Source organism: Beta vulgaris, chromosome 9 (genome assembly GCF_026745355.1).
Source record: "Beta vulgaris subsp. vulgaris cultivar EL10 chromosome 9, EL10.2, whole genome shotgun sequence".
Classification (NCBI taxonomy): Eukaryota; Viridiplantae; Streptophyta; class Magnoliopsida; order Caryophyllales; family Amaranthaceae; genus Beta; species Beta vulgaris.
The window spans coordinates 2,169,313-2,194,654 of NC_079210.1; the positions used below are offsets into that span (position 1 = coordinate 2,169,313).

Genomic DNA, 25,342 nt, shown 5'->3' on the forward strand with positions numbered 1-25,342 from the left:
AAACAAAACATCCTTCTCTAAGCTCGATTTCTCATGCTCCACACTCATGTGTGTCGTCTTCACCTTGTTCGTTCCACGACCCACTTTAGCTGAAGTGAAACCGACTTTACCACCACGGTTCTTTTTCAAAGGCCTATTGTATACATAATTTTGAACGAACGACACACTTTGTGAAGTTTTCTTCATTCCTTCCTTAGCTACCTTTGTCGCTCCTCGTGGTGTACATTATATTGTTCTATTGCTTGCACCTCGAGCTAATACCATAACACCCTTAGCAACTTTTCACGAACCACCCTCGAACACTACCTTGTAGCTTGACTTGTCATGTTGACTACTTGATATCAAGTTTTTCTTCAAATCAGGGATGAACTTGACATCCTTCAACTCAAACATGTCCTCACTTGCAAGTTTCACGCTCACATCTTCCATCCCTTCAACTGTAAATTGTAATGATCTACATCTATAAGGTATACTTTCATGAGTTCTCAAATTTCAGATTCTGAAACAATTCCTTGCTGGGCTAAAAATGAAAAGTAGTTCCATTTCCCACATCCCACAAGTGACAATCATAGGTCCGGCGCGAGTTTTACACAAAAAATGGCCCAATTCAGACCAAAGCTTCGAATCTAGTCAAGCTGAGTCTTAAGGCCAAATTTTTCACACCAAACCCAAAGCCCCATTATTTCAAGCCAAATAGAAGTAAACTTTTGGACTAGCCCGAAATTCCCTAGGAGTTCGGATTCAAAATATCCATAAATCGTCGTTCTTGCCGAGAAATCATACCCAAAACCCGTTAATTCTCCAAACGTGCGGGTTCAATATTGGTCACCACTCCCCCACCCACCACTCACCACTCACCACTCACCACTCACCACCAGTCTCGGGCCGTGGTTCAAACTTCACAAACTCTCTTCTCAACTTCTGTCATCCCATTTCAAACAAAAACCTTCATCTTCACCTTAACAATGGCGACCTACTCACTTCACAGAGCACTTACAACAAAACCAAACTCACTCCTCCTTCATTCCTCTAAACTCTCCTTCTTCTCCACCAACACTTCTCCCTCTCCTTCTCCTTCTCCTTCTCCTTTCTCCTCCTTCCGCGCAGCTCAGTCCACCATTGTTACAGAATCAAACCCTAACAAAATCGCCGACGTTCTCCTTTCTCAATCCTCTTTCTCCGCCTTCACTCGTTACCGCCCTATCTACCCCTACGCAATCCGCAAGCTCGCACGCGCCAGTCGTTGTGACCTTGTCGCGCGAATTGTCGAGGATCATCTCGCGACGAAGAAGAACATTTCTGAAGGTTTTGTTATTCGATTCATCATGCTTTACTCTGAAGCTGGTATGGTTGATCATGCTCTTCGTTTGTTTTATGAATTTATGCCTCAGTTTCATTCTAGTGAAAAACCTAAACTGTTTTGTGCAATTCTTACTGCATTGCTGAACAATTCGAATTTTGAGAAATTCCATGAGGTTTTTGATGATGTTGTTGAGTCGAGTTCGGTTTCGCCTGGTGTTAAGGTGTATAATTTGAAATTGAGAGCGCAATGTGAGGAGGGGAATGTGGAATTGGCGGAGAAGTTGTTGGTTGGGAAGATGGAGAAGGAGTTTGGAGTTTCGCCGGAGATTATTCATTCATATAATGTGATGTTGGGGGCTTATTTGAAGAGGAAGGATTGGAGGAAGTTTGATGAAATGGTGAAAGATGTTTTGAGTAAGGGATTAGAGGGTAATGTGACTACTTATAAGCATAGGATTGTGAGGTTGTGTAAGGAGAAAGAGTCTGCTGGAGCTAAGGAGTTGTTAGATGAGATGATGGCTAAAGGCATTACACCGAATGCAGCTTGTTATAACTGGATCATTTATGGATTTTGTAGGGTAGGGGATTTGGAATTGGCGAAATTGGTTTTGGAGAAGATGATTAGTGACGGGTCAGTTGCACCGTCATCATTGACGTATTATACTTTGTTTAGACATATGGTGCAAGAAGGAGAGTTTGTTGCGGCATTGGATACATGTAAGATGATTTTCAAGAGAAAATGGGTGCCTCCTTTTGAGGCCATGGAAGGTCTAGTTAAGGGCTTGGTTGAGATGTCGAATAGAAAGGATGCAATTAAGATGGTTAAGAAGATGAAGAAAAGGCTACGAGGACCTGCCTTGGTGTCGTGGGGGAAGGTTGAAGCTGCTCTTCCCTTGTAGGCATGTGGTATGCTGAAATCGACAATTGAAGATGACAGTTATATTTTTACTTTAATCGATGATATTCACTTTGAGAAGGATGGTATGGTACTGTAGCTACCTACTGCTTTTTCTATCTATCCTAGGTTGAGCATTTTCTCATATTTTCCTTAGCTTTTTTTGCTCTAGATTATCTGTTGTTGTTGAGCCTTTACTCTGAAGTTCACTTATAGCTTAATACTTTTTTTATGTCCTAGTTTGAGATGTGGACTTAGCTAGTTATCTAATTAGAATTGATTACTTTTGTCTGTAGGCTTGTTGAAAGGAAACTTTCCTTTCTATTTTGAAGTACAATGAATTGCTTTTTTGTTTAATAGTCTAGCTACTTTTGGTTTAGAACTGAAATATAAATCATCTTTAGTTTGAATAAGGAAATTCGTATTTTTGTCTATTAGCTTTTCTCTGTTTGTCGTACTGAGATCTATCATTGTCAAGGAAGTCTACATAATTCTCAACCAGGTCAAGTATATCGTGTGAGCTGAAGGAGAAGCAATAACTTGCCAGCATCCAGCTTACAGGATTTAATGAGTGTTTGATTGGTGAATTCATATACAATGAATTTTAATTGGAGTTGGTCTAATGAATTTGAAGTCCCAGAACAGGTGCATAAGAGCTACGCTTTGCTTTGTTAATCATCTGGAATGAGCAAGATCACCAACATGAGGAGCAAGTGAGGTATGAAAATGAGCTTAAGCAGTTTAATTGAGTCACAATCTTGCAGGACAATAAACAGTATTGCAAGCATAAGATATGCAATCTTCTGAGAGGGACAATAATTTAATATTCTTTAGAGCGAGTCGTTCCCAAGTAATATTGGGATCACTTGTTACAAGTAAGGCTACGTACATGTGGACTTACTTGAATACAACCAATACTTGGTGGTGGCTGTTCTTGTTGGTGCTGTTGTCGTGGACTCGTATTCAATCTCAAGTACAACTTATCTTATTCAACAATATGCAATATAACTGGAGAGAGAGAGGGCTGCTGTTGTAGTCACTGTCTCACTGATCACTATCATTGTAAATTCATGGAATTCATTGTTTGTTCTGTCCTTTCTGTCAGCTTTCCCAATATGATGATGCCATTCGTGCATTTTCCCCCATAATTGGTAATACTTTAAAGTACACAATGACTTGGGGTATATATTATAAATTACTTTGTGTACCATGCAAATATTCACATAGCAATACATTTAGGACAACTGAAATCATGGAGTAGAGAGAGCTCTTTTTTATTCTTTTCTCGGGGTGATATTCAATATCCACATTGTGATGAATGATTTGCTTCCAAAGCTGTTGCTTCCTTTATTCCTTCTTGTTTGAGCATTGGTCAATGTTTATTATTTTAGATGTGCTGCGACTGTTGAGTCTCCGTTCTGATTTAAAATTATTGCTTTATGTAGATGTCCTTTGAAGCTTTTGGTTAATCTTTTGAGTACTTTTAATTCTTGTTTAAGGTTTCTTTAGGAAATCCGATCTATCATTCTAAAGCTCAATGAATATTGCATAGTCTGTTCCCATCGAACCTTTGTTATCTTTCATGATTGGGCAAAGAATTAGGATTGAGAACTTGAGTTTGAATGCTAATCTTTGCGTAATTTGGGCATTGGCGTTTTCCATGCTGTGCATTAAGGATATGCTGATTACTCCGCGAGGGGTCAAGCCTGAGCTTTTACATTATTGTATCATTGTGTAACTGAAGGAGAAGTTGTTAACTAGCCGATCTTGAGGTCTTGAGATTCTACTGGTGACTAGCAGCAATTACTTGATAACTCATAGGTCAAAAACTCAAAATGCACTACTTTAAATATTAGAAGCCTAATTGGTCAATAGAACAGAGTAAGGCCCTTTCATGAGTTGCAACCTTCTGAACAACAATGACGGAAAGCTATGTAAATGAGGTACAAAACTTAAGTGGTATATATGCTGTGTGACACTGAAACAGTATCTAGCCTTGACAAGGGTTGAACTTTAGGCATAATTTGGTGGACATCAAGTGTCTTTCAAAAGTAAATTGATTGGCTAGTAATCTGTAAAGATATTCAAGAAGTAAGGTCCTTAGAAAAGCTTATTGTCGATCAATAGAATGCAGAGTGATTTAAGGGAAGAAAGTAGATGTTTACTTTCGGCAGTTCTATCAGAAGCTAATCTGAGACATTAGAAAAAGATGAAGAAGCTAACATATGTCTTCATCAAATGGAAAAAAAAAAGAAAAGAAAAGAGGCTAACATTTGTCACGATACGCAATAATGGCTACATAGCATTCAGGGACAGACTGGGAGAATTAGTGATTGCAATTTCCTTCCATCACAGGAGTGTGGTACATATTGGTACTAGGTGTGGTGAAGTAATGTAAAAGTAAATTCAACAAGATACAGGATAAGATATTAGGAGACACTGAACATGGAATTAGAGATTTCTGGTGTTTAATCATAGAGGCTTTGATGACAAACAGCTGGCAATAGCTTATAGTCTTATATTGATAATTTGAATTGATTTGAAGGAATAGTAGCTGAATTTTGCAGCTCTGGTAGAACCTTTTTTTGCTGATAAACTGGCTATAGGTTTTTGTTGTTTTTTGAGGAGAATATATTGTCCTACTGACCAGTCCTTTTCATAGATTGAGCTAATCTAATTCTCTGGAAGTTTCTGATTCTAGTAATAGAGTTGCACATATGAGATAAGTGCCGTTGACTGCACATTGTTGCTTTAAGTATGACTGAATAACATCAATTATACATTCTCAGATTACACTTTGTCGTTTGAGGCTAGAGACATGGAAATTAGTGATTTTGTATTTTCCTTTTTCAAACCTGAGATGGTTCATTGTGCTATAAAACTTATGCTAACTGTTCTTCTGGGACTGGAGATTAGTAGATTTTGGGGATTCATAGAATGGTGACTTGTATCTGTTGTTTAGTTTCTTCATCCCCTCCCATCGAGACGAGGGAGAGAGGGAGAAGTTTTTTTTATATATAAAAAGAATCTTATAAATTTAAGTGGACAGAAAATATTATCCGTTTTGGAGCTTGAGTTTAATGTCTGCTTAGATTATTACCTTGCAGCTCCACACTTAACTTGCTTTCTCTTGCTTTTTTCCATTGAACATGGATGGAAGTTGTAAGAAAAACCTTATGTTAGCGTAAATTGCCAATCCTTGTTCTGTTTTTCCCTTTTGTAGATCCTACTACTATCTCCTGCAATTTTAGACGTGTGCAAGAGCCAGGGTTATGATTTGTTCACTTTATAGGTTGAAGTTCCTTTATTGTTCCTTGTGCTTTGGGAGAAAACTGTGTTTTTTTTTTAATAATCTATTTCAAAGACCAATTCCAAAATGTTCTATCTAATCCTTTGAAGCAAATTGAACCCTCCTGATTTTTTTGGCTGCTTCGGCTGTGAGAGACTGAAAGTGCAGTAGATCCTTATGTTTTTCTGCAGTTGGGCTCTTCTATTAATTTGTAAACTCTTATGGTATCATTTTCATTAATTTTCATATTCTGGAATAGAGTTGGAAGTGTTGGAGATGAAACAATCTTCTATATTCTGGAAATAGGATTGGCAATCTCGGAGATGATATTGATATGAGGACACAGACCACACATCATGAAACTGCTCAGAAGGCAAATATGACACGTCAACATAACACGAATACGAAGCTGTCACGAACTAGACGGGGTTTGTATGAATGGAATCTTTGCTGGAGCAGTATGAGGTAAGGCTATCTACATTTTAATGGGTTTTCCTTTCAGTTGTGGGACTCATGCGTGTCAAAATTATTTCTTTAAAAACATTACTTCTGGCATACAAAATAAAACATGAATTCGACATGACAACATGAAGGAACTGCTGCTTATCTTTTGACCCATGAAACGTTGCCTCATATTTTATCTCATTGTTTGTTCTCCTCCAACAATGTTATCTTAATGGAACTATTTCTTCTACTTTTGATATCGAAGTAGCTTCATTTACAGAATACAAGTAAGTTTCATGCTTGTCATTGTCTTGACTCTTGTCCCACTTTGTAATGACCTTTCAGTAGTAAAGCATGCACCAGACTGATCATAAAGCAGCATCAGACTTGGACAATTAAAGTTTTCTTTTGACAGTTTGGATATAGATTTTTTGTTGTGCTATGTATATCTGTATATATGTTCATTATATCATCTCATCTCTTGTATAGGATAGACAATATCTTTCCATTGCACCTGCATGGCTGCATATGCCAAAAATTATTTCGACAGTCCTGCTGCGTAGTATTTTTTTTGTTACCTCCTCATAACACTTCACTATCTATTGTTCCAGAGTTTGTGGAGACAGATGATTTTAGCATGATCTAAGAGTATGAACATATTGTTTAGCATTAAATTGTTGGTTGTTGGAGTTGGTTCACTTGGCTTGTTTGACCAGATGAAGATGATGGTTTCATCTGTTTGTATTGGCTATTTGAGTCAGCAGTTAGGAAATAACGGTAATTTTAGCATTGATATGTCCGTCCACCAATTAGATTAATAATACAATAATTGCCAGGTGTTTCACTATCCGTGGGTCTGTGGCGAGATTTAATTTGTTAACTAGTTATTAGGCCCGGGCTATGCCCCGGGTAAGAAAAATTTCATTTATTAATATTGTACTTTGATATGATATCACTAAATACAACTTGGTTTAGTGGTTAAAACTTTAGTACATGAACTTGAGGTCACAGGATCAAAACCTATATTATGCAATTTCTAATTTTTTATATTGTACATGGATTACATGAACTAAAACTCCCTAGGGAGAGTGCCACATGGCACCGTTCCTGATGTACGCACGCCTTTTAATATATTAGTATAGATGTTCTATAGTATAATGTCAAAAACTCTGAAATTTAAAGAATATTTGTTTTCGTGAAAAAGAAGTGAACACAATAAATACAACTCTTATGAGAATGTTTCTTACATGAGAAATGAGAATGAATCTCAACCACACGATTGGATTCAAGTTACAACACTTGTTCATTAGAGTTATACCCCCTAAAAAATTTTTGAGCCCAAAAAAATTTTCTTTTTTTGGAATTTTTTTTTTCTAATATTTTTTTTGGAGTTGCATCACGTTTTCATTAGAGTTACATCACATATTCATAAGAGTTATAACGCGTAAAATTCATTCTCATTTCTCATGTAAGTATACATTCTCATATGAACTCACTTCTATATATATATATATATGTATATACTACCTCCGTATTTTTTTAGTTGCAACATTTGGTTTGTGGCACTATTCATCAACCAACTTTGATGAACTATCTCGCATTATTATATAAGAAAAAACATAGTCAAGTGGGGTCTTGTTAGATTCGTCTCAATGCAACAACTCCAAATATCAAATTTTTATAATTTTTTACTTACACCCAATAAGAGATATTAATGTTCAAAGAATTGTCTCGGCAAATGTGAATAAACAAATGTTGCAACTAAAAAAAACAGAGGTAGTATATATATATATATATGGGCAAGATCACATGAGAATTTTTTTACATGAGAAATGAGAATGAATTTTAACCACATAATTGGATTAGAGTTACAATACTTGTTCATTAGAGTTATACCCCTAAAAAATTTTGATCACAAAAAAAAAAGAACTTTCTCTAATATTCTTTTTTTGAAGTTACATCACTTTTTCGTGAGAGTTACATCACTTATTTATAAGAGTTATAACGCTCAAAATTCATTCTCATTTCTCATGTAAGTATGCATTCTCAGATGAACTCATTTATATATAGAAATGAGTTCATATGAAAATGCATACTTAAATGAGAAATGAGAATGAATTTTATGTGATATAATTCTTATTAATAAGTGATGTAACTCTAATGAAAAAGTGGTGTAACTCTATAAAAAAAAAAGAATACTAGAAAAAAAATTCAAAATTTGAATTTTTTTTTTGGGCTCAAATTTTTTTAGGTGGGTATAACTCTAATGAACAAGTGTCGTAACTCTAATCCAATCGTGTGGTTGAGATTTATTCTCATTTCTCATGTAAAGAGAATTCTCATGTGATCTTGCCCCTATATATATATATATATATATATATATATATATGGATCTAGGTCTACTTGTAACTTGTTCCAATATGAAACCCCTTTTGATGCCAGTCATGAGAGTTTACCAGTAAGAATTGTACTGTGGTAAAAAGTATCCGGACTAGTAACTGGAAGGATAATGATCCTCCGAATCCCCTGGACACACGTGGAGCTCTCTTGGAGCACGACTGAAGCCTGTATTCATACTTGAGGTAATTACCTACCAGTGGGGAGGTTAAGGTTCCACAACAGTGTAAATTATACAAGTCTTCCCTACGGCTCCTTGGATAATTTTGCTTTAGCAGTTAAGACATCATACCGGCATTAGCAGTATAATGCCCAGCATGATACGTTGGTTATTACACACAGACAAATATTTTGTGGTTTACTGATGAGCTAAGGTGACCATCTTCAAAGTATTAGATGTACCTCTAGGCCGTGATGCCATACATGAAATGTGCAAATTAGAGACAGTAAGACCTCGGAAAATTTTCTGCTAAATATAGTCTTTTATGAGAGTATATTAATATTCTTATTGATGGTAATGAAGTGGTCCTGCCGAGAATCCTGCATTGATAAATTGCCACACCAGCTAAAGACTAGCTTTCATGGGAGTATACTGTATGGCATGCACTGCTTTATGGTTTTTCTTTCCAGTTGAAAACCTGAAAAAGAACAGAACCATTGTTTATACAGTATTGAAGGTTCAAACCTTTGAAAGTCTTTAGTCCACCTTAGACAAAAATCTTGCTGGAAACAGTGGAATACTGATATTGATATATCACAACAATAGTAAGTAGGTGGATCTTAACGTCCTTTCTACCTTTAATAATTAACAAAATGATCTTTTCCTTTTGCTATTTTGGATTTGCGATGTGACCTGGTCATTGTTCCTATTATACAACAAGCACTAATTTTAACTATAAGTCACTCACAAGAGTTTGTTGTCATTGGCCAATCATGATTCATTGCCTTCAAATTACCTGATTTGAGAGAGATTTCAGACAATAATGTATGTCAATGATTTTCCCAATTATATTATATACATATATCTGACTGTCTGAAGTCAATTTGAAATATATATTATTATTGATTACCTCAGCAAGTTCTCGTGATGCATATTTTTATATTTCTTATATTGGCATATGTTAATAAATAAATACCTGATATATGGAGATGACCAGTTCTCACACGTTTGAGGAAAAAAAAAGTCTTTGTTGTGTAGTTGCTGCCTGCATTGATCACGGAAGTTGCGTTTCTTAATTGGTGGTACCCTTTCAGCTTTGCTGTAGTGTCTGACCCAGAACCAAATGGAGGAACACGATGATGAGAGAGACTCAAGAATGGCAGCTCCACTGTCTGTGGAAGAGGTGATTGAGGGTAGTCTTGGAAAGATGAATTGCGCTCAGATGATGCAAGCCATCTTTGCATCTATTCTTCCATTGTTCGACAACCAACAGACGTTCATTAGTGTCTTCACAGATGCTCAACCAGTATGGCATTGCACCAAAGATGATCAAACAAGCAATAGTTGCTCCAGAAAAACTAATATTTGTAGTCTTTCCAGGAGTGTCTGGGCTTGGAATGGAAATAAGCACAGCACAATCATATCAGACTGGGATCTCCAATGTGCCAACTCTTTCGTCAAGGGTTTACCTGCGACTTCCTACTTCGTTGGTTGCTTGTTAGGTGGGTTTTTGCTTGCCTCCCTTGGCGATTCATCGTTTGGGAGAAAGAATCTTCTCTGTCTCTCTTGCTTGATTATGTCACTAGCTTCGCTTGCCTCCGCCTTCTCTCCTAACATCTGGGTTTACTCCGTATTTCGTTTCGTTGCTGGTGTTGGTCGTGTATCTATTACCATTTCTTCTTTTGTCCTCTTATCGGAGAGGGTTGGCAAGCGGTGGAGAGGACAAATAGTTATGCTCGGTTTCCTCTCCTTAACATTGGGATTGTTATCCTTGACTACTTTAGCTTACCTGACTCGAAATTCTTCATGGAGAATTCTTTATCTATGTACTTCCATTCCCGGAGTCATCTGTTCTATATTAACTCATTTCTTCCTTTGTGAATCTCCAAGGTGGCTCTTCATGAGGGGACGCACAACAGATGCGGTAAACGTTCTGAAAAGCATTGGGTCCCTGGATGATCATCTCAGCTCTTCATTGTCAAATATGCTAGTATTCAAACAAGGTATCCCCAACACTAACGGTAATAATCCCTTTTCTTCTGTCAAGATATTAGTCAAGAAAAGATGGGCAATTCAAAGGTTGATAGTAGCTATGGTACTTAGTTTTGGCGTTGGAATGATGTACTTCGGCATGTTGTTGGGTGTTGGAGGCTTGGGTCTCAACATATACTTGAGCTCAATATTTAATGCTCTACTATTACTATCATCTTCCCTGCTTACTTTCCTTTTCTGGATCCCAAGATGCAACAGGAGGAGCTCAGTGTTGGGATTTTGTACAATTAGTGGTGTTGCCAGCATAATTTCCATTGTAGCTGGTCATCACCATAAGATTGTACATGTGGGCTTAGAACTTATGGCCCTCTTTTGTGCTTGTATGGTGTTTAATATCTTATTTATGTATGTAGTTGAGTTGTTTCCAACTTGTATCAGGAACACTGCAGCCTCACTGTCGAGGCAAGCACTGCTCTTCGCGTCTATCTTTGTCCCTGTGTTGGTGGTGATAGGGAGGAGAATCCAACTCTTCTCTCATCTAATCTTTGGAGTGACCATTCTTTCTTGTGGCCTTTTGGTCATTTTTTTGCCAGAAACTAGGGGCAGGGTGTTATGTGATTCCATGGAAGAGCAGGAAGCCCAAGATAAAAATCGCTCTTTCCATGCCTAATTTATGATGAATTCCATTGTTTTGTTACATTGTATTGATTAATCGGATAGGAATTTAGCTGTCAACTATGTTATCAGTCATTCAGTTGTTTGATCAAATAAACAAGCTTTGTAGTATGAGTTCTATGTTAGTTCAGCAACTTTTTTTTTTTGACAGGAGCAACTTAGTTGAACCTTTATTGGTGTTCCACCTTCCAAGCCATATAGTATAAGCATTTTTTATTTTTTTTAAGTTGGTAAGATGAAGGGATTTTACTGAACTGGCACCTCGTATAGGTAGAACCAGTTAGATTTGCAGGTCAGAGTCCTTGGAGGGAAGGGGGTGGTAAGGGAAACATCACCTTTAAAGAGCCCCTAGTGGGATTTGATCTCATGACCTTGAAGTTATGAGGCTAAATTTTTACCACTAGGTTAAGTCTTGCTTGATATATAGTATAAGAATATAAGGCGATTAGATATTAGATTTAATTTATTTTTATTTTTTGACGTGGATATTAGCTTATGTGTTTTTTTTTTTTTTTTTGGAAGGGGCATTTTAGCCTAAAGTTTATTTGCATGATATTTGCTGCACAATGACCATCAGACCATCCAATAATAAGCAATTTGCTAGGCAATTGGCAATCTAGTAATAAGTGACCATATCAATGAAAGTCATATGATCATAATCACCATTTTTCTGTATGCCTTCTAAGTCCTAAACAGCTTTAAATACTCAAATTTAATACGATTTGGGATCTAGACGCTAATAGAATTAACTAATATTGTACACCTCAAATTTATTACAAATTGAGAATTGGACGTCAATAGAATTAACTAAATTGTGCACGTCAAATTTATTACTACAATTTAGGGTCTAGACGCTAATAGAATTAACTAACACCATGCACCTAAAAGTAACCAAGGATGTCTTGGCCTAGTGGTTAAGATTGAGGTGTTGTGGACGATAGGTTACAAGTTCGAATCCCCCCTCCCCTTCTTTGTACTTTGTACTGTCTTCGTGGCTCATATGGATCAAAAAATCATGCACCTAAAAGTCTCATTTGGTTGAAAGCTTATCATGCTCATTTCTGTTTAAAATTAGTTTTTAGTCCGGGCAATGTCCTGGGTGATTATAACTTTCATTTATTGAAACTTTTACTTTAAAATGATAACTCGAATGTGACATGATTTAGTAGTTGTTGGTGCACAATCAGTTGGATGACTTTGCAAACAAGTCAATGCACACCTAATAATTAGATACTGAGTGCCACAGGAGTCTTAGTCCCGGGGGTTACGGGTTTTAATTAGTTAAACCTTGCTAACGTACTTTGTTATAGCTTAAGTTAATTAAATTACAACGCTTAATAAATTCAGGCGATATGTATTAGATAAGACAACAATGAATTAATTAATCTATTAATTAAAGCTGAGTATTCCCACTCATATCACAAACTTCTAGAAAGATTCTTTCTAGCACACATGAAGATAAACCAGGCTAGACAATTAAAGGGAAAACACGAAGATGGATACCTTCATGAGTTCCGGCTAAAACTGGAGATGAACCAACGTATCACTTAGTACATGCTCTAGATCTAGGCTAGGAACTAATCTATGACCCCGAAAGGGGGTTGGCTAATCTAGGTTAAAGTTACGCTAAAAAGGAAGTAAATTGCACGGTGTTGTGTGTTGTGTTTGTTGTTTTTCAATTGATCCTTCTTCTTGTATTTATACTTCATCACCATGCGTAATTTCATTGCCTCTTTGGAGGGAAATGATTTGAATCATTTATGATTCAAATCACAATTGCTCTCTTAGGACGCCAAAGTGATCATGTCCCACTACCCACGTAATCTTGCATGCTCCCTCGTCAGATTTACAGTTACCCACGTCCTTGTCCACGTTTTGATGTCATGTGACTTTTATCTCCTGAACATTCTTGGCCTTCATGGACGTTCTTTTATGGACTTCTACTAATTGACTTTCCTTGACTCTTTATCATGGGCTTCTTATTATGATTGGGCCTTCACATTAATGTAAACATTAAATCCTTTGGAGTGTAATACAATGTATCATAATAAATGTTAACCATCACATAAAAGTGGTAGTAACAAATTCCCCCCTTGGTTTATGAGGTGATGTTCTCATAACCCACAAATTATTAGCAGAGAATTTATGCTCAATGGTTATAACCAATATGTTTTAATAGTATTCTAAAAGTAGATTCTTCCATTATTCTAAAGTGATCGACAAATCTCTCTTTAGAATGGCTGAATTTAGTTGAGAAGAATAATCTATCATGTATTCTTTCCCTTTTCTTCTAGCCAATGTGAAATCCATTAAGAAAGTTTGTTTAGGACATTACCCCATGGGATAATTATGTAACATCCAATAGAGATCTACGTCAAGGATCATGAGATTATGCCATATTTGGCATGTACATATATATTGTACCACATCTCTTGAAGATGATCCATCCACCATTCGAAAGAATTTTATGTTCTTTGTGTTTCCTTTAACAAAAAGTGTTCTTAGATATTTCCTACCAATAAGGAAGTGACTTGATCATCTTTATCGAGTTTTGGAAATATCTATTCTTGCATTAAATCTAAATCTGGCCCTATTTGAAAGGCATTAGTATCTCGCAGGTCTAACTAGTTAGATTTGTAGATCATATGCCTTATTAATAATACTGGGGGTAAGGATCGAACCCTTAACCTCAAGGGTCAAGGGAAAACGCTCTAGCTAACTTCTATCCTTATTTAATCGAAGTGTATATTTACATAAATTCAATACTTAAAGAGTTGGAGAGGGGGGCTAAATGCAAATTTAATTCTGTTAGAAAAGGCCACAAAAAAGTTTTTTAGAAAATCTCTTTTTTTCCTAGAAATTCTTTTTCCTAGAAATTCTTTTTCCTCTACCCCACAAATATAACAAAGAGGAAAGGATAGAGGAAAAAAAAAAAAAAAGAAACATCGAAAAATAAGAAGTTTTGTAACCCTAAATCTCGAACCAGTAGAATTTTCGCTAACCCTCGATTACTACTGAAATTCCATTTCTCTCTACAATCTACATTCATCCATTCCACTTTTCTATCTAAAATCTTCAATTTCGTATTTCCAGCATCAATTCAGGTCACTTTACAATTTGAAGGAATTTTTCGACGATTTCAATATTTTGAAGGTTTGTTTATAAACTAATTTTACTATTGTAGGCTTTAAGATTTCAATTTTGTAGTTTATACTTTACATATTTGAGTAAGAATTCAGATATTTTTAGAGAAATTTTATTCACTTGTATGCTAAAAACATCCAGATTTTGTACTTTGCACTTCCTCTTTTTACTATTTTGATGGAATGTGTTGTGTGCTGAGACTGTTAGGTGAATTTGCTGTGGGATGTTTGACACTTCTTCCATTTCAATATATAACCTACATTTGACATGTACAACTTTTATCGTACATTCAGGTAGGGGTGTTAATGAGCCTAGCTGGTTTGCGAAGATTCGAGTTTCTTCAGCTGAGAGCATAGATAAGTTCGGCTTGTGAAGTTCGTGAACAGGCTCGAAATAAAATTTTTTTAGCTAGTTTGACATGTCATAGAGTTCAACTAGAAATTTAATGGTAAAAATGTTCATGGTATTGGTGAGAAGGTCAAATGAAGTAGCAAAAGTTTGATTATGAAAATTTCTTTAACTTAAAACTCAAATTGTGTTTTAAGATAAGTTGAACTTGAAAATTTAAGCTTGAGACTCGAGTGAAAGTGTCACGAGCTGAGGTGAAAAAACCTAAACTCCTTGGATACACTGCTGTCTATATATATTTATATCAAAGGACAAATTTTTCAGAACATAGAGCTCGCCCCCTTAGTGGTCCATGTTATAATTGAAAAAATAAGTTTGAATTGTGGAGTTTTAGAGGGAAAAATATACAAATAGGGTTTAGGATAAGGGATAAAATAGAGTTTACAATCTAACTACTGGGGATAATAAAGTAGAGAAATGCATTAGCATAACTGTTAATATACACTTTGAAAAGTTGCAACTTTTCGTACCTTTGGGAATCACTTGAAGAATACTGCCCTTTTGTTTCTGGACAGAGGTTAATTTCAATTACATATTTGTATTATTGCTTATATTCTGTAGGGCTTGATGCTGATTGAAGTTGTGGGATTTTGGATGATATTTGGAGCATAATGGCAAGCTATGCGGGTAAAGGTGTTCCTACAAATGGCTCTATCTATGTTTGTAACCTACCGGAAGGGACTGATGATAACATGTTGGCGGAATTCTTTGGTACCATTGGATTGCTTAAGGTAGGGGCTCTTAAGATGCTGTGAATTTCTTGTGATATTGCACTTTGCATCTTCTATATAAATGGGAGTATAAAAGCAATTCTTAAAGTCATTTATCCAGGGATATTTATTTTTCTTTGCTTATGGTACATTGCAGAAAGATAAAAGAACTGGTCGACCTAAAATTTGGTTATACCGAGATAAGGTGACAAATGAACCAAAGGGCGATGCAACAATAACCTATGAAGATCCTCATGCTGCAGCAGCTGCTGTGGAATGGTTCAATAACAAAGAATTTCATGGAAACGTAATTGGTGTTTTTATAGCAGAGTCCAAGAATAAGGATGAAGCAGTGGATACAAATGTACCTGGTGAATTTGGCGATCCTGTTGAAAATGCTTTGGACTTGAATGGGGATGGTGGAGCCGGTAGAGGCCGAGGTGATGCTTCTGGAAAAGCATGGCAACAAGATGGTGATTGGCTGTGTCCAAATACAAGGTCTGTGATGTGAGATTGGTGAGCAGCTCTTTCTTGCTCCTTTTACATGCTAGTTTTTGTTCTGCTAGTTTTCTAGTATTGCCAAGTATCTTATGCCATTGCGTATAAACAGCTGCTCCAATGTGAACTTCGCTTTTCGTGGTGTTTGCAACCGTTGTGGAACTGCCCGTCCCGCTGGTGTATCTGGTGGTGCAGGGGGTGGTGGTAGAGGAAGAGGTCGTGGAGCTGCTGATGCTGCTGGTAACACCCGAGCTGCGGCTGGTCCAACTGGACTTTTTGGTCCAAATGATTGGTCTTGTCCCATGTAAGGCTGTATAACCTGCAATATAATTATTTTCATTTCACCGTGATAGATTATAATATGATTGATTGATTGTTGCATTTTGCTATCAATGCTCATTTAAGTTGAACATGTTATTTTGTTTTATTCTTGTCTCAAGATTATGGTCCAGTTTTGTTAATTTAAAAAATGTTATGGTGCACTCGCTTTCACGTGTTTCCTTTTGTAAAGTTGGCATCATTCTTATTTTTTTATTTGGTGCATCACTTTGTTGATCAACAACTTCTTATTTTTGCTTGAGGGCTTCTTGACTCTTTGTTGCCCATGCATAGTCCTCTTCAAGGTGAACAGGTTGTTTTTGTTCTTTTACCATTCTTCTATAAACGAGTAGACTGTTTTGGTGTTCTTTCAACGCTGCTTCTTATCACTTATCCCCCCCCCCCCCCAAAAAAAAAATTTTTTTTTTTTCCTGATTATGTCTATTTTTATATTTATAATGCACTAAGATGCTATTTTGTTTCCTCCTTGGAAAAGGTTTATTTGTGGTTCGATTCTTTTAAGATAAAAGTTTGTTGCAACTTTCAATTTCATTATGGAATTTTCTTCCCTGATGCTGCAGGTGTGCTAATATCAACTGGGCAAAGCGAACTAAGTGCAATATTTGCAACACTAATAAACCCGGAATCAGTGAGGGAGGTGTAAGGTACGCTGTCTTGAGGATGTTTCTTGCAATTTTAAAAGATAACCCTGATTAGATATGCATCCTTTGCATATACCATTCGGTGTATAAACAGCCTCTGGTATTAAGGGCTACTAAGTAAAATTGTGTGCATTTGACCCTCCCTAGACCTCCTCATAGGCTGGATTCATGCCCAATAGGTCTAAGCTGTGGTAATTGCTATGTTATGGTACTTTGGTTCTGTTAGGTATGTAAGCTTTGCATGCTATGTATGAACTAAATGCTTATTTACTCAATACATTTTATAATTATTAGCATGTGTCTTTCTCCCCCAGAAAGTTGGTGAGTTCATGTTTCCTTGATTGAGATTGAAAGTTCAGGAAAACTGAAATCTGAAATATCTTAATAAAAACTTTTTTTTCTTTTTCTTCAGATGAAGTGCATAAAAAGAATCTTTTTAGTATCCGGGTTCTGAAATTGTGATTAACAAAGTGGAATGAAGTTTAGAAACACTGGAGGTTGGTTGTGAGGGGAAAGGTGGGTTCTGAAGTGATGCAAAGTGTGATATAACTGCAGACAGATGAGGTTGTGATTAACCTTTAGTAAGAAGAATGGGGAGCCAATATAATATAACCATCCTTGGAGCACCATGGTCTTTTGGATAATACTTCCTCCAACTTTTATTAGTCACTACATTTCCTTTTATGGAAGTTCACTATTAATCACCACATACCCATTTTAGTAGCTTTTCTCTCACATAGCTACTTTTTCACATGGTATTGGGAACCACTTGTCTCCCACATTTCTCTACTTTTTCTGTTGCCTTGATGTGTACGTCAAGGGGTATGTAGTCATTATTAAAGCATGGAGTATATATCGTTTCTGTCAGAGGACCATCACTTGTAGGAAAGGCGCTGGATTTACTAGTGTGTCTCCGAAAGTTATTGAGAATATTATCTTGAATATGCTTTACATCATGTGAGAACTAGCTTGCTCTAACTCACAAAATCCGAGTGCAACGATGGGCTTATAACCTTTCAGGCATGCTCACATTTACTTTTTGTGCTGTCTAAGAGATTACTTATTATAGTATCTTGCTGTAATTACAACTATACCCCATTGCCATAACTTGCAGAAAAGTTGGTTTGATTTAGGCTCCGTTTGGTTGGATGTAAAACATTTTCAATTTAAAATGATTTTTCATGTAAAACATTTTACAATGGAAAATTCAAATGTAAAGCTAATTTTCCTTTGTTTGGTTCAATGTAAAAAAAGTTATGCAAAATAGAAAAATGGAAGGGGAAGGGAGAGGATGGATAAGAGGAGAGTAAAAGGTTGCTAAGGAAGAGGGAGGAAAATATGTTTTCCCTTCTTTCTTAAAGGAAAATGATTTTCACCTAGAGCTCCCTTGATGGAAAACTTGTTTTACACCCCTTACCAAACCAAATAACAGAAAATGAGAGAAAAAGGAAAACTCATTTTCATGGAAAATATTTTACACCCTATCAAACGGAGCCTTAGTGCTTGGTCAGTACAGAATCTACTTCTTTCCAGATTCTGTATGTTTTCTGACGTACAACATCATGATACTGGTTCAGTAGTGCCATAACTTTTAGCTTCGGACTTCACATTTCATATACATAATGCAGATAGCAGGTTTATTGAGCACTTGCTACGTTCGTTTTGTGTGCCTTGTGAGCCTTGAGAATAGGACATGAATCTAAAATTGCGTGAGAAACAGGGTAGAGGCCACACTAATTTAATGAGATGGCATTTCTGACTATATATTTATTGCTTCTTACCAGGGGGGGTCGTGCCGGTGGCTATAAGGAACTTGACGAGGAAGAGTTGGAGGAGACAAAGCGACGCCGGCGTGAAGCCGCAGAAGTGAGAATTATTTATCTCCTCATCATTTCTTTGTATGCGTCTGTTTTCCTGTTTCTGAGTTTAATGCTGCACTTTTAGGATGATGGAGAGATGTATGATGAGTTTGGCAATCTCAAGAAAAAATTTCGTGTAAAAACACAGCAAGTTGAAACAGTCAAGGTGCTTCCAGGAGCAGGGCGTGCAGGGTGGGAAATTGAGGAACTAGGTAATGCTCAGCACCACCTCAGGTGGTCTCTTTTCTGTGAAGTTCTTAACTGTTACTTCTAGATGCCACATGTTCTGAATACAATGTCATCTTCTGTTTTGAGAGAAATACTGCAGTCTTGAAGCTGTCTGTCGTTTATCATTCAATGGCAGAGTCGATAATCTGCAATAGCTTTAGTGTGTCAGAGTAATTATATAACAGAAATATGGGTGTTTTGGCTTTTAGGTTGTTTTAGATGACATGCAATAGCTTTATTTGCTACATGGATTTGAGCTGCACCATTTTTGTTCTTTTTGGGGTACAATGTGGTAAATTTATTATTTTGCCACACTAATGTTCTTTCTAATTTCTTAAGATTAAAGTATGCTTGCAGAATTTGCTTATGATAACAATAAAAGTGACCCTATGTTATACATCAAACTTAGAGAAACACGGGTATCAATATATCTTTATTAAACACTTTTTTTAACATGCTCGCTATTTGGAATGAAACTAAAGTATATTGTAGCTACAGCTCAAAAGAAACTTCAAATTTTTCTCTATCCCTATTTTTTTTCTGCGCTTCCCTGGTTCATCAAAGCTCATGCGCGGGTTCTTTGCCCATTTGATTTCTTCACTTAACAGTTGGGCACATTGAACTTTGCCTCTATACTGCATTATAAGAATTGTCTCCCCCCTCTCAAATTGGGCTAGGATATTATCTTTCTTTTCTTATTCATGGGTTTTATTTACATTCTTATATTAAGTTTTCAGTGCCTCCCAAATATCATGTTCATTCATTTTAGGTGGTTGGTTTCAGTTGAAGGGATTCTGTAGCCAAGTGATTTAGAGTGAAAAAGGTTCCATGGCTTTATGAATGATTTTCACGTTGCCAATCCGTGAAAAGCAATTTTACACGAATACATGATGCATTATAGAATCATACCGTGATATACATTATAGACTGTCATAAATATTATGTTACTTTATCTGCACATCTGTATCGAAAGCATTATATCTATTGAAAGTTGAAATCATCAACAACCCTGCACTCCTTCAGGCTCATATTACACTCAATACAAATGTTTAGAACTATTCATTTCTTCCGAAATTGACCTGACTGGTCAGGTGTCTGAAAGTACACTTTTCCTAGTGTAATTTTGCAACGATTACTTGATTGGTGGAATCTTTCCAATGTGAAATTCATGCTGCAACACACAAAGTATCACCCTCTGGGTGCTGCTATGATAAGATTGCGACTTTTAAGTCTTGCTGCATAGATCCAAAGATTTTCTATGGGTTCAAGTGATCTTGTGACGCACCAACTAAAAAGGCCTAAGTTGCTCACTTCTTCTCACTTATCTTCTTATTATTACTGTTATATTTCACATTCTCACTCCGCCGTTGTTACTGTATTGCTCTGGTGTGTTGTGCTTGTTCTGTGTGCAAGGTAAGTGGTGAACTGAGTTCATCACAGATCTATGATTGACAGGGGTGCTCATTATTACTGCCATGGATCTATAACACATTCGCGTAGTGACAATCTAACTCTTACATGTTTCTGGAAGGCAAAGATTTCTGTAACAAGTGTTGTGACCCTGTGGTTTCGTATGTTTGCACTTCTATAGGGGCACAAAATACCCAAGTAAAATGACCATTTACCTGTATTGTGTACACAGTTGCTATCTTTTTGGTTTGGCTAGAGAAGTATGTAATTTTACTCCTAAAATAGTGTGTTTTTTATGCCAAAAATTCTCTCAAATATGAAATATTGGATCACATTGCGATATTTAGTCAATAACATTTAATGATTAAGAGCATCAGCAGTAAATGGAATGCACACTGCCTTTCTGATATATATGGAACATCTATTCCCTGATTGGTTATGGTTCCATGAACAGAAGTTATGATAGATTGATTTCATAGGTGATCTTGCCTTCTTGAACCATTGCCGACAATAGTTCCTCAATAGACTACCAGTCGCAGCATAATAGATCACTTGGGTATTCTGTGCCCCTATAATAGTACTTTTGATATTTGGAACTAGAATTCTTTTTGTGAAGATGGCATATCATGGCAAAATGTATTTTTTAGAATTAGTTTTCTTTTCCTTGTGAAAGAGCCTATATTTTATTTAGATTTTCTATATTATTTGCTTTGGATCAAATCAATGACATCTCAATCAAATTCAGGTGTAGCTGATGGAGCACGAGAGAGGAGCAGGGATAGGGGGAGAGATCATGATGACAGAGAGAGCAGAAGCAGAGAGCGAGATAGTAGGGATCGGCGTCGGAGCAGAAGCAGAGAGAGAGATAGGGACAGGGGAAGGGAGTATAGGGATAGAGATTATAATTACGACAGGGATCGAGATTACAACCGAGACAGGGATCGTTACAAGTACCGATAATATTGTTAGCTGATTGCTTATTATTCAAGGTTCTGGTTAGTTTAACATGATCCATGAATCGACGACTTCAGGTGGCCTACAGCGGATTTTATATGCCATAGCTTGCTATATGTAGAAAATTTTCTTATTTATGAATTTTCTATGTTTGCTATGTACATGATGGGGGAGAACATAGTCTCCCGAAAATGGAACCTAGATGGACTTCGTGTCTCTGAAAATTTGGATCTAGAATGACGTTTTTTGACGAGATCATATGATCCATTTTTGCCTCATGAGTTTAGGATATCGTTCGAGGTACGTAGGGGCGAAAGTAATTGAATGTATCAATTGTTTTGGTGGCTTTTTTTTGTCTTGTACTGTAACTCATATGTGTTGCTATCATATTTAGATATTGATGCGAGTACATAACGCAAGTCTTTTTGGTTTTACATGATCCTCTGTCGTCGAGTTTCGAAGCCTTGAGCTTGGTCTGGAAACTACAGCCTAGACTTGAAATTCTGAATAATATGTTCAAGTATATGATTTTGTTTATTGATAGGCAAAAGAGAAAAAAACTGCACTTTTTTACGCGAAGCTCATCACCGATGATTCAACCCAATTCCGTTCAGCAATTGCACAAGGTTAGGTTACACTTTTGTTTGACAGGCACTTGCACGAGACTACACGAGTCCAAAGTTACCATAACATTCTGGCATTAGTGGCTAAATTATGGAATCTTTAGACTATAGACCTGCATGAGTTTACCAGCTCTTACAAACCAAATTAAACAAAAAAAAGCTCGTAGTCTACGCTCTCGGCCTCTCGGGGCTTGGGTTGTGGCTAAATCTTTATATAACGCTGGTGCTGGTGCAGTGGTGCTGGTGCTGGTGTAGTGGTGCTGGTGCAATCTTGAACCCCCAAGCAATTGAGTTGGAGAGCCTCTCTCACTTTTAATTTTTTAAGTGCAATTTGAAAGTATCTTTTAGTTCTAACATTTTATTTTTGGAATAATTTACAATACTTGTACCAACAATGGTTGGTGATTGTGTTATTTTGAAAGAGACAAAATTAATGCTTTTCCTCTCTTTTTTTTTCTTTAGAGGGCATCAATTGTTAGGAATTATTATTCTGTTTAGAAAATTCAAATCATAGTCATTAAATTTACTTCATATATAAGTTTTATGATTTATTCAACTAGCTTAATCTATATTGAGGTTTCTGTTGTAAAAAAATTCTAAAATTAAGATAGTTCTAAGTTAATTGAAAGTTGTGACATTGTAAAGCATACATGTTATTGGAACCAAGAGATCAATCTTTTGTTGACTACTTGACTTCATGAAAGGATTTTCACTAGGCTTAATATCACAATTTTATTTTATTTTAATTTTTTTTTTGGGGGGGGGGGGGTTGGGGAGGGGGAGTAAACACCGTAATTTCACTTTTTCTACGCTTTTGTGAGGAATAAGAGATCGCATTTTCATGAGCTTTTTTAAATAAAAGTAATGAAGTACTTCATATGACATAACCTCACAAAAAAATCATCTATGATGACTTGTTTTCACTTAATAAGATAAAACTTAAATTAGAAAACCCAAAACAACTACCATTTATGAAATGTTACAATTACTTTCGAACATTATTAGTAATATATATTTGAATATTTAATCTGGATGGACAGAAGAGTCTATTTCCTTTCTATTATTCAAGAAGAAAAATAATAACTTGTTTCAAAATATCCCTATGGAGTACTAGAATTATAAATTTCAACTTTATGTATATATCTCTATTATATAAGTGAAGAGCGAAGCAATGGTGTCCCCTTCATTAAATTAGAACTCTACCCTCAACAGTAAGAGAATAACACCATACATAGTATTAATTTTTTTTTTTTTTTTTGCTAAGCAAGTGAGAATATTATATATTGAACTTCAATTTACAACCAAACCTATCAAAGGGAAGGCAAACCAACTAGGTTGGACTCCCTCACCCTTAGAAAGGCACTATTTTACTACAATCATTAAAGACTAAGGAACCATTCCCCGTCTTTCCTAGTAATTTTTTTAGGTAATACTATCCTCACTCTAGCTTTTACAATACTCATCACTTGCTTGCAAACTGAACTAATACTTAGAGCACATTGCTCCCAAAAAACTCTATTTCTACTCTGCCATATCATGTAGACCAAGGCAACAACACCAGCAAGATGAACCTGTTTCTGGAATTTAGTCCTTCTGCTATTCTGAATCTAGGTAATTATCTGATGCAAATCATCTGTTTGTGCTGGACAGTGGAGCCATTCCTTAACATATTTCAGACATGCTAGACTGAATTGACATTTAAAGAAGAAATGTGAATGATCTTCTTTATAACTAGCACATAGCAGACATGTATCTCTGTTACTTATACCCATCACAGCCAATTTTGCAGTTGCCTGTAATTTACCTTGAATAGCCAACCAGGACATGAACCTATGTTTTGGGAGATTCATCCTATTCCATATTACTCTATCCCAGTGAACTCTTTCTTGCTCACCCATCAGTACTTCATACACTTTCTTCACTGAATATTGCCTCATGTTTCTGAAATCAGCTTGTGTGAATGATTGCTTCAATTGCTCCTTCACCTGGCACAATTTCCTCCAATACCAACTTGAGCTTGTAGTAAGGGTATACTCCCACCAATCTCATCCCTTAAGATATACTGAATGCACCCATTTAAGCCACACACTATCTTGCTTAGTAGAAATAGCCCATACATATCTCCCAAGACTTGCTATACTCCACTTAAAGACATCCCTGAATCCCAGTCCTCCTGCACTCTTAGGGGTACAAACTTTCTCCCAAGCTACATTGCCAGCTTTAAGAGTGAAGTATTGGCCACTCCAGAGGAATGATCTACAGACTTGTGTGATTCTGTGAAGCACCTGCTGTGGTAATATGAACACCTGAGCCCAATATTGATGAATGCTCATCAAAACTGCATTGACTAACTGCACTCTAGCAGTGTATGATAAATTTCTAGAGCTCCACACTTTTATCTTGGCTATCATCTTATCAACTAGTACATCACATTGAGTCACATTTATCCTTTTTGCACAAATTGGCACCCCCACGTATTTGAATGGTAATTGTTGATGTGTAAAACCAGAAGCATCCACTACTCTTTGTTGCTCTCTCTGGCTCATTCCACATGTATATATTGCAGACTTAGATACATTAGCCTGCAAGCCTGTTGTCATAGAAAACAACTTGAAAGCTCTCAGCAGTACATAGATGGATGCATAATCACCTCTACAACACATGATCAAATCGTCTGCAAAGCACATGTGTGTGAGTTTAGTTTCCTTACATCTGGCATGATAGTGAAATTGTTCAAGTTCTCCCATTTTGGTCAATGTTCGAGACAAGTATTCCATACACAACACAAAGAGCAAGGGGGAGATAGGATCCCCTTGCCTCAATCCCCTAGATGAACTGAAATATCCCTCCATCACTCCATGAATCATCAGAGAGAACTTGGGAGTTGTAACACATTCCATAACCAGCAGCCTAAACTATAAAGGAAAACCAGAGCTTCAAGCATCTCTCCAAGGAACTTCCAATTAACAGTGTCATAGGCTTTCTGTAAATCAATCTTTAACAAACACCCTGGTTGTGCTTGTTTCCTACCATAATGCTTGACTAAGTCTTGTATCACCATGATATTATGAATAATATTCCTACCATGCACAAAACCTCCTTGGTTTTCCATAATCAGGTCAGGAAGAACTAATCTAAGCCTATTACACAAGACTTTAGTTATGCATTTATAAAGGGTGTTACAGCAAGAGATAGGCCTATATTCTGTAACATTCTTAGGACATGAAGTCTTAGGAATTAAAGTGATTACTGTTGTGTTTACCTCCTTCAAAATTCGACCACTTTGAAGAGAGTCCAATACAGCTGCAATAATATCCTCTCCTATGACTTCCCAAGCATCTTTGTAGAAGTAAGTCCCATATCCATCTGTGCCT

The 25,342-nt window shown here is 36.5% G+C and overlaps 3 protein-coding genes across 8 annotated transcripts; all 3 read left to right on the top strand.

Annotated features, from left to right (window-relative positions):
• Positions 1–965: 965 nt before the first annotated feature.
• LOC104902621 (pentatricopeptide repeat-containing protein At1g61870, mitochondrial) lies at positions 966–2,201 on the top strand. Its single transcript, XM_019251765.3, has one exon. The coding sequence runs from the start codon at positions 966–968 to the stop codon at positions 2,199–2,201; it is 1,236 nt and encodes a 411-aa protein (XP_019107310.3).
• LOC109133526 (organic cation/carnitine transporter 2-like) lies at positions 1,205–11,265 on the top strand. Of its 6 annotated transcripts, none has more exons than XM_048635819.2 (4): positions 1,219–1,344; positions 2,676–2,915; positions 5,746–5,951; positions 9,582–11,265. In XM_048635819.2, the coding sequence occupies exon 4, from the start codon at positions 9,611–9,613 to the stop codon at positions 11,147–11,149; it is 1,539 nt and encodes a 512-aa protein (XP_048491776.1). In that variant the 5' UTR covers positions 1,219–1,344; positions 2,676–2,915; positions 5,746–5,951; positions 9,582–9,610; the 3' UTR covers positions 11,150–11,265. The 6 variants fall into 6 exon arrangements, with proteins under 6 accessions (XP_048491778.1, XP_019107112.2, XP_048491776.1 ...); XM_048635818.2 differs by having other exon boundaries at positions 5,793–5,951; XM_048635820.2 differs by having other exon boundaries at positions 1,221–1,344; positions 2,843–2,915; positions 5,793–5,951.
• Positions 11,266–14,064: 2,799 nt separating this feature from the next.
• LOC104902622 (transcription initiation factor TFIID subunit 15) lies at positions 14,065–21,779 on the top strand. Its single transcript, XM_010690465.4, has 8 exons — positions 14,065–14,307; positions 15,268–15,437; positions 15,574–15,914; positions 16,027–16,218; positions 16,814–16,897; positions 18,679–18,760; positions 18,839–18,965; positions 21,137–21,779. The coding sequence occupies exons 2-8, from the start codon at positions 15,318–15,320 to the stop codon at positions 21,349–21,351; spliced, it is 1,161 nt and encodes a 386-aa protein (XP_010688767.2). The 5' UTR covers positions 14,065–14,307; positions 15,268–15,317; the 3' UTR covers positions 21,352–21,779.
• Positions 21,780–25,342: the final 3,563 nt, after the last annotated feature.